The sequence below is a fragment of the Aythya marila genome (assembly GCF_965140915.1).
Source record: "Aythya marila genome assembly, chromosome: Z".
NCBI lineage: Eukaryota > Metazoa > Chordata > Aves > Anseriformes > Anatidae > Aythya > Aythya marila.
Window position 1 is genome coordinate 50,187,806 of NC_139080.1, and position 18,550 is coordinate 50,206,355.

The following is an 18,550-nucleotide window of genomic DNA, read 5'->3' on the forward strand; positions in this document are numbered from 1 at the left end:
TCTCCCCCCCCCCCTTTTTTTTTAAACAAACAAACAACAACAAAAAAAAAATACCAAACCACCACTTACCTGATTAAAACACTCTCTCACCAATCATTGAGAACTGTGCTATATGATAACTTAATATCGTAGGCATTCCAGAAGATTTTATGGTATGTAAAGAAGATAAAATCATTTGTAAGACCTTTACAGCAATGTAGACCATTTCAGAGCAAAAGAACTTTACAATTCTTGATGATCATTTGTCTTCACATATCTAACAGGAAAAGTTCTAAAAATGAGTAGAGTTTCTTAAGAAACAGGAAGAGTAAGAAGGAGAAGGAAAAAGAGAAGAAGAAGGCACTATCAGGACAAGAGGGAATGCCCTCAACTTGCAGCAGGAGAGGTTCAGGTTGGAAATTAGGAGAAATTTCTTCTCAGTGTGGTGGTTTTACCGTGCTGGGCAGCTAAACCCCACAACCGCTCTCTCACTCCCCCTCCTTTAGATAAGGAGGGGGAGAAGTAAAGCAAAGAACAACTCACGGGTTGAGATAAGGATAATTTAATTAAAGGGAAATAATTATAATAATTAAATAAAGACTACCATGAACTAAACAATTTAACTAAGAGGAAATAAAAGGGAAAGGGGAAAAAGGGAGGAAAACAAACAAACAAAATAAATGAAAGCTATATGGAAGTGCAGAGGAAAGAAATTACTCTCTACTTCCCACAAATGAGCAATGATTGACCACGTCCTTGAAGCAAGGCCTCAACGCACGCAGCCGGTGTTCGAGAGGAGGACCGACGTCTTCTCAATGAGAGCCCACCCCTCCCCTCTTCTTCCTGTTTCCACCTTTTATTGCTGAGTGTGACACCACATGGTATGGAATATCCCTTTGATTGGCTCGCTGCGCCATCCTGTGTAGGCCTCGTGGGATTCTGGAGAATGCATGTGCCAGGCTATAGTCAGCTTGTGAGTCCTCTATATCGAGTGACTCGAAAGAGAAACTATTTTGAGTGGGGCCCTGAGCAACAACAGGCATTTGAACAAATCAAACAAGAAATAGCTCGTGCAGTAGCCCTTGGGCCTGTCCGTACTGGACCAGCTGTGCAAAATATACTGTACACTGCAGCTGGGGAGCATGGGCTCACCTGGAGCCTTTGGCAGAAAACCCCAGAAGAAACTCGAGGTCGACCTCTGGGCTTCTGGAGTCGGGGCTATCGAGGATCAGAAGCCAATTACACCCCAACTGAAAAGGAAATACTCACAGCATATGAGGGTGTTCGAGCTGCTTCAGAAGTTGTGGGTACAGAGGCACAGCTCCTCTTGGCACCGCGGCTACCTGTGTTACATTGGATGTTCAAAGAGAAAATTCCCACTACACACCATGCAACTGATGCTACATGGAGTAAGTGGATAGTGTTAATTACACAGCGGGCTCGAATGGGAAAACCCAATCGCCCAGGAATCCTGGAAGAGATTATGGACTGGCCGGAAGGCAGAGATTTCGGAGTGCCGACAGAAGAGGTAACCCGTGCTGAAGAGGCACCGCCATACAATGAGTTGCCAGAAGACAGAAAGCAGTATGCGTTGTTTACTGACGGATCCTGCCGTGTGATAGGGAGCCATCAGAAATGGAAAGCTGCTGTGTGGAATCCCATACGACGAGTTGTGGAAGCCATGGAAGGGGAAGGTGAGTCGAGTCAGTATGCAGAAGTAAAAGCCATACAACTAGCCCTAGATATCGCTGAAAGAGAAAATTGGCCAGTATTGTATCTTTATACTGACTCATGGATGGTGGCAAATGCTCTGTGGGGGTGGCTGCAGCAATGGAAAGAGAGCAACTGGCAGCGCAGAGGTAAGCCTATCTGGGCTGCTATCCTGTGGCAAGATATTGCTGCCCGGGTAGAAAACCTGGATGTTAAAGTACGTCATGTAGATGCCCACATGCCCAAGAGTCGCACTACTGAAGAACATCAGAACAACAAAGAAGTGGATCGAGCTTCGAAAATTGAAGTGGCTCAGGTGGACCTAGACTGGGAACGTAAGGGTGAGCTGTTTGTAGCTCGATGGGCCCATGAAACATCAGGACATCTGGGGAGAGATGCCACTTACAGATGGGCTCGTGATCGAGGGGTGGACTTGACCATTGAGGCCATCACACAGGTTACCCATGAGTGTGAGACCTGTGCTGCAATCAAGAAAGCCATGAAGGTAAAACCTCCCTGGAACAGGGGGAGATGGTTAGGGTTTCAATATGGTGAGGCCTGGCAAATTGACTATATCGGACCACTCCCAAAAACTCGCCAAGGCAAACAGTACATACTCACCATGGTAGAGGCAACTACTGGGTGGCTGGAAACATACCCTGTAAACCATGCCACAGCCCGAAACACTATCTTGGGCCTGGAAAGACAAGTATTGTGGCGTCATGGTACACCAGAGAGAATTGAGTCTGACAATGGGAGTCATTTCCGAAACAATCTTGTTACCTCCTGGGCAAAGAGGCATGGTATTGAGTGGGTGTACCACATCCCTTACCACCCACAAGCCTCTGGGAAGGTTGAGAGGTACAATGGACTGTTAAAGACTATGTTACGAGCATTAGGTGCTGGGACGTGGAAACAATGGGACACAAATCTACCAGAAGCCACTTGGCTAGTTAACAATAGGGGGTCTGACAGCCGTGCTGGTCCTGCCGAAACAAAACCCCTACACTCAGAAAGAGGCAGACCAAGGCATTGGAACAGGTTGCACAGGGAGGTGGGGGAGTCACTGTCCCTGAGGGTGTTTAAGGAAACAGACTAGGTACTTAGGGACATAGTTTAGTGGATGATATTGGTGGTAGGCTGACAGTTGAAACAAATCATCTTGGAGGTCTTTTCCAACTTTAATGATCCCATGAACAGCTCCTCACTGAGAGACAATTTACTAATACTTGGTTCAGCTCACTTCTCATTGAGCTGAGATAGCATGCATGACAATGCTTGTTAAAAAGAAAATGAAGTAATGCAACTTTAAAGATCAAAGGCTCTTTGCTTATTTACATTACCTGCTCTAAAAGGCCTGCAATCTTCCTTTTAACAATTTAATGCTAATTCTTTTATCAATTTAATGCTAATTTAGTGCTAGCCATACACCAAGCATTATTCACCTACAGTTCCTATATCCAGAACTTTAGACAGTCTTATTCTATAAGTGCTTTCAAAAAGTTGCTGTGCTTGGAATTCAAAAAAAGAATAGTAGATGTGGGTGGAAAAAAAATGGAAATCAGGCAAGAAATAAAAGCAAACATCTTCCACAATAAAACCATCCTTTGTCATTATCACTATGGATCTTCATTACCACTTCCTTTTCTGAGGAAATGCTGTTACTTAAAGGCATTAAAACGGACAGCTGGAGACAAATGTCCAAGGCTGGACATTTACTTCTCACACCCGCAGACATTAAAATACAGAAATCCACCAAATTTGAAGTGAATAAGCATGCTACTCAACAGATAAATGCTATGTGGCAGCTGCATAGCTCTTCCTTACACCTGACCTCCACACCGTTTCCTCCAACAAGGCTAATCTTATAGCAAGTATCAAGAATCTTCCCAGATTAGCATACGTAGAGCAACAAGAGTTTCAATTTAATGCAGCAGCTGCAGCAAATTGGTTTCAAGCTGGAAGTGGCCTTTTGGAATACATCCAAGAAGAGCACAATCTGCACAAAGGAAATCCCAGAGGAAAACAAGCCCTCTTTGGGAAGAACAGTTCTTATGCTGGATTGTTTGGAGCTGCTTATGAAGCTAAATATGTGGGTGGGAACAAGAATGAACATCAGCTCAGGATTTACGTGCTCTCCTGAAAGTACCATATGTCATACTATTAACTATCCATTCCCTTCTCTTGTAACACAAAAACTGTCAGCCAGCTTGTTTCAGTAATGCATTGAAAATAGGTCTGTGTGCAAGAATTTTGTTGCTGGGTTGCCTTACTTAACATCATATATCACAGGAAAGAGTGCTCAATGTTTATTTTTCTCAACCAGATGAGTTACCTCAGGTCTGGGGATGGAGAAAAAAAAAAGTTAATGTTATGTAATTCATAACTGGATTTTCTGACTGTGGGACTCAATATGTCCAGATAAGCATTAGAGGAGTATCAAGACCAGTCTGAAGTGTGCCCCACTGCAGAAACTCATGCAGTCAGCCCCTGTGACCAGGATGCAGTCACCATCCCATCCTGACAAGTCCTTCTGTCAGAAAGAATACTGGCTCTGGGGATGGAGGCAGTGTCACTGGCCAGACCGGCTGCTTCTGGATGAAGTCTGCAGAAAAGCAGCTGCAAAAGGGAGGAACAAGTGTCATACCTTCTCAGGGATCTGGGCAAAAGCTCTTTATCCTAAACCATATGTATGCTTAGATTCCACATCAGTTCAAACTTGAGGCATATCTGTACCACAGCAGAAATTTGCCTCCTGCATTTTGTTGGGTTTTGAGAAATGTATATCCAGGGGCAGCTCTGTGATATTTGCACTTGGGCAGCTGCAAACTTCACCCATAGCTGTTTGCAGTTGGACAAGTCTGGAGAAGCTGAGCACCTGAAAATTGGCTGATCATTTTCAAGGCATAGCTTAGATTATTATTTGAACTGAGCTCAACTGATAGGTCACATACTTGTCTGGAGCACCGGGGGTGAGGGGTAGGGGCACTAGAAATTAAAATACTCCCCAAACCATGAAATTTGCAATTTAAATCTTTTGCAACTTTAGATTTATAGACCACTATTTCATGAGTAGATTTCTTTTTCTCTAAGCCATTGTTCTGTTCTTTATCCAGCCAATGGACTTGAAATGGTCACAGGCCTGTCAAACTTGACTTACGATTCTAGGCTTGCAGTGCTGCCAGGCAGCTGAGAAATGAGCTGTACACTGAGTTTGCATCTACCAGTCACTGGTTCAGTGTCATGAAAGAGAGTAAGCACTGGGAAAACTTCTCAAAATCTACTATGAACAGTAGCTCACTGTTACAAGAGTCTCTCCTGTACTTATCAGTGCATTCCCATACAAGGCAAATAATCAGCTTATGGCTGTGCTGGCAAGGTCATAGCAGATGCCTGAGTCAATAGAGATGATTTGGATTTGTCTTTTTGTCCACAAGGTAAAGCTTTCCAGAAGATCACACACACACCGAGCAAAAAGCAACTGTTTTTATAACGGAAACAATATAAGTGGAAATTTTTGTTGTTAAGCCAAAAAGCATAATCTACCTAAAATACTGTGCTTTAAATGTTTAAAGTTTACATTGAATGACAAAGAGATATTACACCTGATCTTGCACCCATTGCTGTTACAGAAGGTAACACTATGGAGACAATTAGCTGCCACTTCAGGCCTTTTAAGTACAGAAAGATTTTCTAAACAGAAAAATCACATAAGAAAATAGTTGGTGGAAACCTCATACTTGCTGTGCTGGAAGGCTATTTTGTTCTTATTAGTTAAACTAAGTTTGAATTTTAGTGAATTAATCCCTTTACAAGAGCATAACCAAGTAGAGCCAGGTTCTTAGGAGCAGATTCCGGAGTCTGGCCCTCTTCGAAACATATCTGAACTGATCAGAGGGAAACTTTCGTTGGTTGGGGGAATTTGTGGGGACCATCCCAATCTTTCAGGGATAGTGAGTGTAATATTTAACATCTACACATGTCCTGCCGTTATGATTCTTATTGTTTAAATACATGTAAATTCAGCATTATGACACCATATGACACCAATTCAGCATAATCACACCAGTACATCATAACTGAAGGAGTAACTTCTGCCCTGCCCAGATGAAATTATAATACATGACATCTCACGTTGCATTTTGCTTTTTCAAATCCTAGCACGACCAACTTTATCCATTGCAAGCAAAGTGTCTCTTTACCTCTCCTTTTTCTCTTTTAGAACGTGTTTTGTCTTATGAGTGCATGGAGAGAAGGAAAAATATAAGATAGAAAGTGTGAAAATATATAGCCTACTGAAGGAACAAGCCATACAAAATCCTTTTTATGAGTCATCTCTAGGCTTTACTGAAATAACCACAGCTATCCAAACAGCACCTGTTGGAGCTCCACAGCCAGGCATGAGCCCCTGTTCTACAACTTCACTGGATAAAAACAAATGAAATGAGAACTCAGATGCACATTTATTGACTATTTTAAGGAAGGAAGAATGTAGCAGAGGAAGAGGAAAGCTATGAATTTCCTTATAATTTTCCAAGATGTAGTAGAGACTAGAGAGCAGTTGAAAAAAATAAAAATAATAATAAAAAAAACCTTAGGTAGTTTTGAAAGTTAATCCTTATTTGCTGGAGAGAGGGAAGTAAGTTTTTCTAAAGTCACTTGTGAAATACAGTAACTGCCTATGCAATTATATGTTGGCAGAGCCTGCGTGAACTAGTGCTGCTATTTAGTTCCAGACTGCAGCTGCACATTTTATAAGAACTAATTCCTCCTACATCTCACTGCAAACACCAGTTTTCCCAGTCGAAGGTAGTATTCTGCAGCAGTTACACCCTTGTTCTAGATATTATGAATAGGTACTGGTATGATATCAATGTATCAACCTGGTGCTGCATGTTAGAGTTTTTACTGGCTATTAAGTAGGAGACTTTGCTGGCAGTTGAGCTGATTACTGTTGGAATAAAAAGTTTAAACACTTGCCAACATTTGTTCCTGTTCTGATCCAAATTTGACTTCTTTACTTTAAGCACCTGCTTAAATCCCATTGAAGTCAAGCAAAGTGTATGCGTAAGCGTTCTCTCAGGCCAGGAACAGAACGATGAATTTAGATCTCAGAGATTACTTACTATGGAAAAAATGCTGTATGTCCCATTTGAATGTCATTACCTAGTAGAGTTGTTTTATTCATCCAGTTTTAAAAGCACTTTTGGAATACACTAAACATTCTGTTTTCCAAACACCAATCCTAATCCTACTTTATAAATGTTAGACGAAGACTTTTCTGCTTCAGCCCTCATCTCTAAGGAATTAAAAATTAAACTCACACAGTAAAAGAGGCAACACAAAGCCATTTTACCAACCCACAAATAAAATAATTCCTGTACAACACATGTAACATAACATTGCATCAAATGGTTAAAGAAGGGGGTGTCTCCTTAATTGATCCTGGACAAATTAATTGTAGGGAGAATTCCCCCCCACTTGAAAAAGATGTCTTTGTCTTTCAATTTTTTCCCCTCCAAAGCATTCAATTCTTGTTTATTTTCTCAAACGCTAGAATACAGCTCACATTTAAGCAGACAATGATGGGCTGTCCCTCCTGCGAATGCCCTTTCAAGTGTGCAGCAGCAGGCCTCTTCCATAAAGGCAGCGCAGACGCTCCCGCAGAGATGAGCGGGCTTTTTTCTGTCTCCCACTTTTTAACAGCTCTGCACATCCATAATTGAGAAAACGTGTGAGTGTCGGGGCGGAGGGGCTACGTGGGGACCCGGCTATCTGCCACCAGGTGGCAGCAAAGGAACCCGCACAGGGCGGTCGCAGGCGGGAAAGTAAAACACACACAAACGCGCACACAAAATTGGAGGGAAAAAAAAAAAACAGGCACATTTCTCCAGAGCAGCGAAACCTCGCCTGGAGGCCTTTTTTCTCTATTCTGACTCTCCACTAGATGACAGCAGCGAAACCAGGCTGAAACAGCCGGTAATGGACTAGCAGAGAAAACGATTTTATCCCTACTGCTAAGCCCTCAGAGAGCAATGCAGTTAAGAAACTCTCATTATTGGCTGTTTTCCTGGAAATTACAGAGCCTTTTGCTTTTAGGCTTCCCGCCTACAGGCCTCAATAATTTAGAAAAATACATTTCTACATTGTATGCAATGCACTTAAAGCATATGTACTTGGGCTGGAAAAAACAGTTAAGTATTGTTGCTTTAATGTGAATAATTACTTCATAATGTCAGCCATTAGTCTTGTAAAATGCTCCTTAGTTTTTACTTGCATAAGCTAAGGGGCTCTCTTCGTTCAGACAACAATACCCATCAGCACTAAAACTGAAGCAAGACAGGAGGTTGAGCTTCCCAATATATTTACAACAATGTTCAGTTTTATAACGCAGGTACTAATTTTATACCAATGCATTAAAATGCTGCTACATTTTTGCTGTTGGCTGGTCACCAGATTAAATTGCTTTTAAAAAAAAGCACTTTCAGCTAAACAGGTCACTTCGACCCAGTTATGGCACAAGCTAGTCTAGGGTCCAAGTATTTATGGCACAAACTAGGTTCATACTTGGACCAGGTGAGGAAGGAAGGAATTAAGCACACTTATTTTACTGTCTCACTGTGCTTGAAAATGAATCCATCCTGACCTAAGTTAAGCACTGTAAAGCTGCTGCAAGTAGGACACGTTCTGGAGCTCACAGGGGGCAATATACACCCTTCAAACTTAGTTGTATTCCTGAAGTATTTCAGAGCATTTCTTGTGTGGAGAGGTAGATCTGGTATAAAGCCAGCTTTCTAGCCTTCAGGCATCTGTGAGATTCTCTTGTGTGAGTGAGGGAGATCTCCAGCTCAACAATATTTACAGCCCTTTGCCCTGGTGTATGAGTATAAAGGTTTGCAGCACACAGCATGCTTTTTAGAGAGAAAATAAATAATTTATGTGCTTCTCTCTTTGTTCACTTGCTTTTTATTTCATCAGTTTATCTTGTATTTTCATCCTCTTGGATTATTTTGAGGTGTATGAACCTAGTTGTCTTTTCTTTTCTTTTCTTTTCTTTTCTTTTCTTTTCTTTTCTTTTCTTTTCTTTTCTTTTCTTTTTTCTTTTCTTTTCTTTTCTTTTCTTTTCTTTTCTTTTCTTTTCTTTTCTTTTCTTTTCTTTTCAAGACCTTGTTTAACAGTATGGCTTTATACCTTCAATCTTTTTAATGTGTATTCTGATTCATTTATATTTTAGCACTCCAGTGACTTAACTCCAGTTTTCTGTTGTGGCAGCTGTTAAAGAAATATTGTCTCTCTATCTTTTGGGGTGACAGAGATGATACATGATCAAAGATCAGAATGCAAAAGTAAAGAAACGCTGTCACAGATCCCAGAAAATTATTTCAATAGTAATTCAAAGATTTCAAGGTCTTTTTTTTTGTTTGTTTTTCTTCTCTGAAAAAGTGCAAGGAAATATTTATGCATTCAGGCTAACATTTTAGTAAGAGCAGCGTCATTGCAACAATTCAGTCAGTCAGTAAGTAATGCATAAATTTTTCATTTATATTTCTTTACGATACTTTGAATGCCACTCTGTCATCCTTTGCTCCAATAATAGCTATCGTAAAAAGGGTAGGTATTTATTACAATAAATAATCAACTGGTTGACTTTGCATGCCATATGGATCATACTACATACATCAAACCAAATCACTAGTCAAAAGAATAAGGCATTATAAGAAGTAGCATGTTTATAATTTTATTTTTTTAATTATACCCATAAGGAGACATTCTGCTATGCTCAGGGTATTTGTATCTTTTCAGGATCAATTCCTTATGTGGTACAGGAACATTGTAAAATAGTGATGTCAAACAAATTGTATTTGTGACAAAAATTGGAATTCAAATAAAACAAGGGAGGGGAATAGCTTAATAAAAATATTTATTGAAAAACTCCCATCAACAATATTTGGCTGTACTAAGTAAGTAAAACGCTGAGCGTGACTATGGTAATCAGGATGCAAACAGCTAGAATCACGAGCAGGATGATTCGGCAACATTTGGAATGCTTTTTTTCTCTCTCTTTCTTTTTTAACAGGGTATCGTACCCAGGAGTATATATATCCCCCATCCAGAACTGTAGATCATTAGGATTTTCCTAAAAGAAAAATCAGAAAATGAACTCAGTTCCTCTGTCTTGCACATAAAGTCATTAGAACATAGCTAGAAGTATTTTGGCTATCATCAGATAATGATTAATGAATTTAAAGCATCACAACACAAATGCAAGAGACTTTCACTTGAACATAGGTTACACTACTTGCCAGATGCTGCAAAAGTTCCTCTGGGGAAAATTAAAACCACGCTTTTCAGCCAGGAACCAAATGTAGGACACCAGCCATTGAGATTTAATAATAATAATAATAATAATAATAATAATAATAATAATGATGGAAGAAGAAGAAGAAATCATGTTGCCCTTCTCAAGAAGAGATGATGATTTACAAATGCAGATCTGAGTCCCTTTCCAAAACCAGGGGATAGCAAAAACAAACAAATGAACAAACAAAGGAAAAAAAAAAAAAAAAAAAGTAACTCTAAAATTGATTTGTGTCAACTCACATATGGGCAGGATTCTGCCTGGTGTGAATAAGGGTGAGAAAATATGTTATCTGATAACAGAATGATGTTATAAACAGCCATATGAAAAGTTATGAAATTGGCTATTTATTGTTTAAGTACCTGATTTACAGATTTGCCCTATATAGATGGAGAAACTCAGTAGCAGGGTGTTGTGGTTCAAGACCTTCTGTAGCTTAGAAGTCATGATCTGCTGAACCAAAATTTCTGACATCTAACCAGGTATGTAGACTTTTTTTTTGATCACACTCAGGCTAGTGTCATGTCTGTACAGGAAAGCTTGTCCATACTTACTACTGGAATCCTACCAAAAGAACCAAACACACTGCATGGTGGTTTGTGTCCACACACAGCTCATAGCAATCCACGTGACTAATGCAGTGCAGCAGTGCATTACCTTTATGTGGCTGGCCAAGTTAGAATGCAGTGAATGTCTGTCATAGTCCTGCACAGTCCAGGAAGGTATCCTTTTCTTCTCCTCCCAGTCGTCATCCACCTGGATATCGCTATACAGGGGATTGCTCTTGATTGTGGATTTCAGGGTGATGGGTGTAATGTGTTTCCCAAGGGCTTTGTCTATCATTTCTTGGCTGATGCCATTCGGTTCCAAGCCAGGCAGCTCAGTGATGTTTTTCTTTTCTCTCTGCAAAGCACAAGTTAGAGCAGAAGTTGACCTTCTTCTTCATTTACCTATGACACAGGTCCCCTCCCAGAGTTCTTTGTAATATAATAGAGTCATTCTTAAAATTACATGTGCAACAATTTCTCTTCTTCTGGCAAAAATCTACAGTGCATTAAGGGAGCCTTACTGTTCACTCTGTGTAGATTTCTTCCTTCTGTGGAAAACATGTGGGTACAATGTGGACATTAAACTTTTCTGCAAATAGAAACTGGCATTATTATACATGCTGAAAGAAAGCCTGTATTTTAGCAAAATGGTGCCATGGTGTACAGTGGCAGAGCTCATAGTTCTGACAGATGCCAAATGAGTAAGATGCAGAAGCAGAGATGTAACGACAAAACAGATTGACACACACAGTGATGGCATGTAACTGACTGTCTTTACTGGAGCTGCACATCTAACAGTGGGTGCAAGTTGCAGCTCTTTTCACATTATTGCATGTTAGACCCATGTCAGGATGTCAGAGAGGCGTGACATGTAACTGAGGTAAAGTCCCAAGTCAGGCACTGTCAAAATTCAAAGGTAATTGAATACCTAAACAGTTTCCCTGCACATTATTAATTAAATCAGAAGTTTTAGGACAGGGGGTAGTAAAGCAACAACCCTGGTGGGATCTGCTTTTTGAAGAACTCAAAAGGTGCTCCTTAAAACCTTGCTAAGTGTCTATCTGGGAGCTGGTAAGACTGCAGATGCCTTCTTTTTTGATCTCTAGTTGCATGCAGTAAGGCTGTCCAATTCTACAGTTCAAGCTGTTCAACGTTGTCTTTCACCACAACCTTGTCGCCGAGACTTGGAACTAACCTGCAGCTGATGGGTGGTTCCAGCTGCACCTCAGCTTCCTAAGAGAGCTGTTTCTGACAGCCCAGCTCTCAAAGCAGTATCTGTCCTGTGCTTAAGGACTGCCCATACAGTACCATCCCACAGCATACAAAGCTCTCCTTGTTAGCAGATGATGCTTCCCCACCAGCACCTCTGTCCTGTCTTGAGACAAGGGTGGTCATGGTCTGGCTTGGTGCCCAGGCAGGCCTGCCAGCAGGAGCACGGGGCTGCTGCCTTCTCCTCACACTGCCTCTGGAGCTGCTTGGCTCCCCTATCAGACAACACTGGTTTTGAAACTGACAGCAAACTACTTGCTTCCTCTGCTTGAGCAACAGCCTGCCACTTCAGTGAGCTGGTGTATCCACTTTTAGTGGAAGCCAGCTGCTAAAGATCATCACGAGCTCTGTAACTTGGGTCTGTGCAGACACAATGGGATGTGTGGGGCAGGAAGGTGTAGAAGGAAGTGGGGGAGCTGCTTTCCTTTAGGAAGGAAAGGAGAAGATAAAGAAACAGGCTTTGTCTAAGAAACCCTAGTAGAAAGCATCATACTGGCACTCTTATCACTAAATCATCACAAATGACTAAGAATATTTCCCATCAATAATTATCATTAGTAGGTGGGTGGATCCTCAGTGTCCTCCCAGTTCCTCCATTAGTTCATAATTTCCATATGTCATTCCTTAGCCTTGACATGTCCCCTGACAGTATTACTCTTTGCATTGCAGTTACAGCTGGCACTGAAACCCTCTGGATTGTACTGGCCAGATTTCAGCTGAGCTGGTGTTTTTAACTGTCATTTCTTTCTGACTGCATGTTATTTTATTTTGTTATATTTATTTCTTATTTAAAATTTGTCAATGACCTTAATGATGCCTCCCTCAGGCCTGCTAGATAGCTGAACTTGAAGAATATTTTGCTGAGGAAGGCAAGCTCTCTCTCCAGGGGATGTTTGGACTCCCTAGGCTAAAATGTTGTGAAAATAATGCAACTTGACAGCAATTTGTAAAGCTGTTTTAAATAACAAACTCCAAAGCTTGCAAAAGATGGCATGATGCAGAATTGTTCATAAAGAGAGTTCTTTTTGACAAAACTTTAAGCCCCTTCCCTCCAGACTAGTTTGCTTTTCATGGGCAGCAATGCATGAGAACAGGAGAATGTGCTATCCTGGAGTAATGCTAGGGAGGAATATGAGGGAGGAGCAACAGAGTTTTACTGTGAGAACTGGACTGGGATTTGTGGTACAAGATATTTTGCAGGAGGTCTGGAGAACAAACACTGAAGTGCAACGTTAATCAGAGTACCCCTGAATGCGGCCAAAGGCTTGGTTGTGAAACTTCTGCAGTAGATATGAGCTAGAGACTACTTAGGGAAACAGAAGTAGAAAAACCTAAGGCACAGACAAAAGAAAATATAGGTCAAATAAATAGTATAGATAAGCATGAAACAGGTTGCAAGAAACATATGCATTTATAGAAACAGAGAAAATAAGGTTAGAAAATAAAAATATGGATCCAAGTATTAATTCAAGCAAAAAAAATATACATTTCTTTTAAGACTCAAACCATCAGCAGTTTTTATAGACTTCTATGTTTTGATTCTTACTCACAAAAACAATATTCAAAGAAAGATAAAAGTATTGTAAACTTCAGTACTGAAGTGTGTTAAAGAATTAATATTGTATGCACTGTGCCTGAGGAGCCAGCATGAATGAGGGTGGAAGAGATCTAAATCAGAACTGTTAAGAGGAAATTTATATTAGAGTTCACTGAAATGAAGAAGACAACAGCAAATGCTCAAAGAAGCAGTAGTTATAAAAAGCTCCATGAAATTATAGTTGAAATATATTGAATAAATACTTATTTAACAAGATGAGAAATACTCATATTTGCATACACATAACTACATCTGATGTACACATAACTCATTAAGAAAGTTCTTGCTGTTTATAACTCATTTCTCACCACAAGCAGTTTGTCCCTCTTTGTCAGATCCAGAGAGCTGACATGCATAAAAAGAAGATGCTCTGAAAAGCCTGAGGATCTATAGAGAGTTGAAGCTAGTTCCAACCCTGGATCAAAATGTGCTTTCTCAGTAGGCTTTTCTTGCTGATTATTTTATAACGCAAATTATACGTATCAGTACTTGACAATATGCATAACTGTAAATTACACAGTAACCTATGTTTTTAGGGAGTATTTTAATCTCATATTTATCTTGACTTTACCCTTCTGTTGCCACTATTGTTGTAGTTGTTACCACTGAAACAGAAAGTCAAACATTTCTGTCCTCTGTCTTTGATATGGGATATCAAGTACCAAGGTAATGACCCACTAAAACCAAGATATCAATAACTAACGCTAGGCCTTGGTCCAAAGCCAATCCACCTGCAAGAGGAGATCAAAGAGACATCAAAAACAAACAACAACAACAACAAAAGATTAAAGAATGTTATGTCGTGCAAGTCAAACTTTCCTTTACTCCCGCACAATGAGAGCTCTGTGTCCCTTGGCAAGCTGTTGTTACTGGCTGCAGATGGGCTGATACTTAATGAAAGCAACAAATGCTGTCTGTGGGCAGCTGTGCCTAACAGCTTTACCAAAGCAGTCTTTCAGAAATCTAGGGCTACCACGAACTGCAGGAGTTGTTTTGTAACAACATCCTCAATCCCCATGAAAGTGCGTAGCAGGGCAATTATTATATTTGTAAGTGATTTGTTTAAAATTGTAACTCTCTGTTTTGCAGAAGCCACACAGCACACCCTGGGGAGCTCTCCCAGCAACAGGAAGGGCACTTTTCTGATGTAGGGACAAAAGGTTTGGTAGACAGAAAGCTGATAGGTAGTAACCCAAGGATTCCTGTGATAAGGCATTTGATCAATTAAAAAAAGGGGGATGATCTTATGGGGGGATCTTATGTGGGATGCTGTGGAAAAATAACCAGGAAAGCAATCAGTAACCATGGCTATGTGAGTACATACAAAAAGCAAAACATCAGACTGCAGACATTAAAGGTTCCCAAGAATACATGTTTTCTTTTCAACAGACCTGAAGGGTCACAGACATGCTTGTCAGGGACATGAAACAGTAATGGGTACTGCAGAGCAAGCTGGGGACCCACCTGACATGGATAGGAGATCAGTAGGTGGGTGTTTTAGGGGTGTTTTAGGTTGGATATTAGGAAGAACTTCTTTACTGAGAGGGTTGTTAGGCATTGGAATGGGCTGCCCAGGGAAGTGATAGAGTCACCATCCTTGAGAGTCTTTAAAAGACATTTAGAATGTTGAACTTAGCGATATGGTTTAGTGGAGGACTTGTTAGTGTTAGGTCAGAGGTTGGACTCGATGATCTCGAGGTCTTTTCCAACCTAGACAATTCTGTGATTCCGTAATTCTGTAAAAACTTAAGCTGACATGAAAGGACACAGGACAATTTAGAGAAAAATAGGCATTCATACTGATGCTTTTCACAGTGTAGCAAGAGTACTTCTACCCCAGTAATTAATTGTTTACTTAAAGGAAGCTGTTTTGTCTGTCGCTGTTAATGGAGGTCTGCAGGGCTGTGAGTACAACATATAAAAACTGCTGCATGGTGTCAGACCAACGCTCCTGCCAGCCTTGCAGCTGGTCTCTGATTGCAGCCAGTTGTAGATATCTAGGGAAGAATAGGAGAGAGTATGTAATGCAGGTCTGAGCTGAGGGACAGGTTAGTGACTAGCCCAGCACCTAGCTAAGAGGTAATCTCCTCTCCAAGTGCCTTGAGAAGTGTACAAGTGCAACACACAGGCATTACTCTCAGATGAGAGACCAGGAAGGGTTAGGAGTGCAATTAGCATGGTAACTGTAATACTTGCAGGCCAAAAGTTATTCAGAGTTGTGCAATCCTGAGCAACAGCAGCAATGAAAAGTGACACAGTATTCAAAGACAAAATGCTCTTCCAGAAACAGGGAAAAGGGGAAAGCTCAAGCAGGAAAGGGAAGTCTGAGAAAGGCAGAAAACAAGGGGACAGGCCTTGAGGAGGAGAGTGATGAGCTTTGCTCCCGGGAGCAGATGCAGGCAATCAGTCACCCCCTGTACTATGAGCACCTCGAGGTGTGGGCAGAGCATCCTGCAGGGCTGGGAGTTCTCAGGGCAATCAGAAAGCAGTCAGCAGCTAGCCATTTGTGGAAGAAACAGTCTGTGCTTTTTATGCTGCTTTTCACAAGGAAGGGCCAAGATTCCTGAACCGCTTTATGGTCTGTTTTATTTGAAGTAGATGATGAAAATATACACTGAGAAGGGAAGCTGTTCAGTTTGCCTGACACAGAAGAGGAAAGTAAGGGGAAGAAGTGGCAACTTTTTGGTCAGAAATATGAGTTGTTTGTTATAAACAGTCTGCTTTTTAAAATGGAAATATATTTTAAAACATAGGTGGGGAAAACACATAAGCACTTAAGTGCACTTGAATTTGAATGATCTCGTGCCAAAGGTCTGGAAGAGGCCACAGATACACCACCAAGCAGTCACTGCATGCAAGGAGTCCTGAGCAGCAACAGTTTCTTAAAGAAAATGAATTTCTGTAAGGAATTTCGTCTACTCTCGGGGTTTAATAATTCTGGGAGCCTGTAGGTCATGCACATATGTTCTGAAATGAATTCCCCTCCCTCACTCTTCACCCCCTATCCCCCCATTTCCGTTTCTGAATTAACTAACCCTTAACCCCATTAGCTCTCTCATCTTAAAGCAAAACATGTTATTCCTGTGCCATTAGTTCTCTGCTGTGCCATCGTGTTTATTCTGACGTCTGGAACTCATCAGTTCCTTTCCCTTTATTTGATTGTCAGCAAAAGGGAAAAAGAAGAGGCGAGTTCATAAGGGAGAGAGAATAAGGCACAATGAATTTTATCTGGACAGTTTGCATTCAATAATGATTGCACTTTAAAAACATAGGTTGTGCCCTAGGTTCAACATTTATAAATGTACTGTATTACAGGCTGTGTTTCTGAGACACGTGGCAAGCACAGGAATTTCCCTTGAAATGCCCTCCCTCTGTATTTCCTCATCCCCTCACTAAGATCCCCCTTGCTTGTGGTAAAGGGCGGAGTATGAGCAGAAGGCACACAGCTCCCCGCATGGTCCAGTCCTCCCACAGTGCTGCAGCCCTGGCCCAGCCTCAGTGCCTCCTGTTCAGCAACAATAGGGAGAAGCATCCCCACTGTGGAGGCAGCTCTGTGTGTGGCTGCCTCTGTCCTGCACAAAAGAGGGGCCGCGGCGGGGTGGGGAGCAAGGCCAGCATTGCTCCACAATCCCATTGTTTAGGATCCTGCAGGCTCCTTCCCTTGGCGAAGGCTTCATGCATGGGAGACGGCAGCAACCGTGAGACCCCCCTGCCTGCCCCCTTCTTCCTCCCAGCTTCCCCCTGGGGGGGTGAGCCAGCAAGGAGCATACAATAGGAGCAGTCTCTGGGAGGGAGGGAGGAAGGGAAGGGGTCTGGGTAGCTGATGGGGAGAAGAGGCCAAGAAGGAAGAAGCTGAACTGGAAGTTGCTGTGGGAGACCTCAAGGCTCTTCCTCTTCCCCTTCCACACCCATTGGCTTTTGGCTCCTGTTCCTCATTGCCCTGGGAATCTTGACTGCCACCCTGAGGATGCTCAGGATGCAGACCCTTCTGCAGGCCCCCCAGCCACCTTCATGCGTCTCTATCCCTTGACAAGAACCAGACCTTGGAGCTTTTGCTCAGGCTAGGGGTGGGGAAAGGCGAGGGGCTCCCTGGGCAGGAGGAAAAGAGTGTTGTGGTGTGTGTAGCAAGTGGGGCCCAGAGGGGTGTGAGCTGATGCAGCTGTACGGCTGCTGATCCAGATATGAACGTCTACTCTGCAGGCTCCAGGGCCTCTGCTAGGCAGTGTGCATTTGCATTTTTACTATGAAACTGCTGCTACCTCCACATAATAATAACCTGCATTAACACAGTCATTGTTTTTCATACTTTCCACAGACATCTGTCAGGGTGACAGGAAGGTCAAAGAGTTAAAACAAGGCAAAGGAAAGAAGCTGCAGTGAACTGTGTAGACATATACAAGCTAGCAAGACAATAGCATGAATTTCTATTGCTCCCTCTAATGTGCCTTTTCACTGAGTGATGTGGCCTGGATTTCAGACTTAAGTCCCTTGTTGTTTGGTTGTTTTTGTTTTTGTTTGTTTGTTTGTTTTTTTATCTCCTTTGATATTCTTTTCCCTTCTTTCTCATACTTCTAATTTCTTCAGAGAGGGTGTCCCATTAGCCCCCTAATACAATTAATCTCTATTTGACTGCAGTAGGCTTTCTGGCAAATGCTATGAAAATGCTACCACAAGCAGCATAAAGCCTAATGTACTGAAGTAAATTAGGTGGACTGCCTTACTGCTGAAGAGAGCAACTGTCTTTCTGGAGCCTGATCCTCACTGAAGTCAATAGGAAAACTTCCAGGGATATTAGTAGCTCAGATTCAGAGATGTGGGAAGCTGAATCCACAGCTGAAATGCCAAGCTCACATCATTTGCCTCCAGTTCCCCCAAAACAGCATAGAAAAATTAAGACAAAAATCTGCCTCTGTTAGACCTTACCTGCAAATAAATCCTGTTGTGCCACTGCTGCACTCCAGGTAAAGCTGCTTCTGGGAATTTTGCCAGGCTGGCTTGCAGAAAGGCAGAGTTTTTCACTAAAGACTTCACCTCCAATTGTAGAAATTTATCAGGATGGTTGTTGTTTGGCAAAACAGAGAGGTCCAT

The 18,550-nt window shown here is 41.7% G+C and overlaps 1 protein-coding gene across 1 annotated transcript; it reads right to left on the bottom strand.

The window, feature by feature from the left end:
- Positions 1 to 9,646: 9,646 nt before the first annotated feature.
- MINAR2 (membrane integral NOTCH2 associated receptor 2) lies at positions 9,647 to 18,550 on the bottom strand (the record flags this gene model as incomplete). Its single annotated transcript, XM_082784406.1, has 3 exons — positions 9,647 to 9,826; positions 10,706 to 10,951; positions 18,386 to 18,550. The coding sequence occupies 3 exons, from the start codon at positions 18,548 to 18,550 to the stop codon at positions 9,647 to 9,649; spliced, it is 591 nt and encodes a 196-aa protein (XP_082640532.1).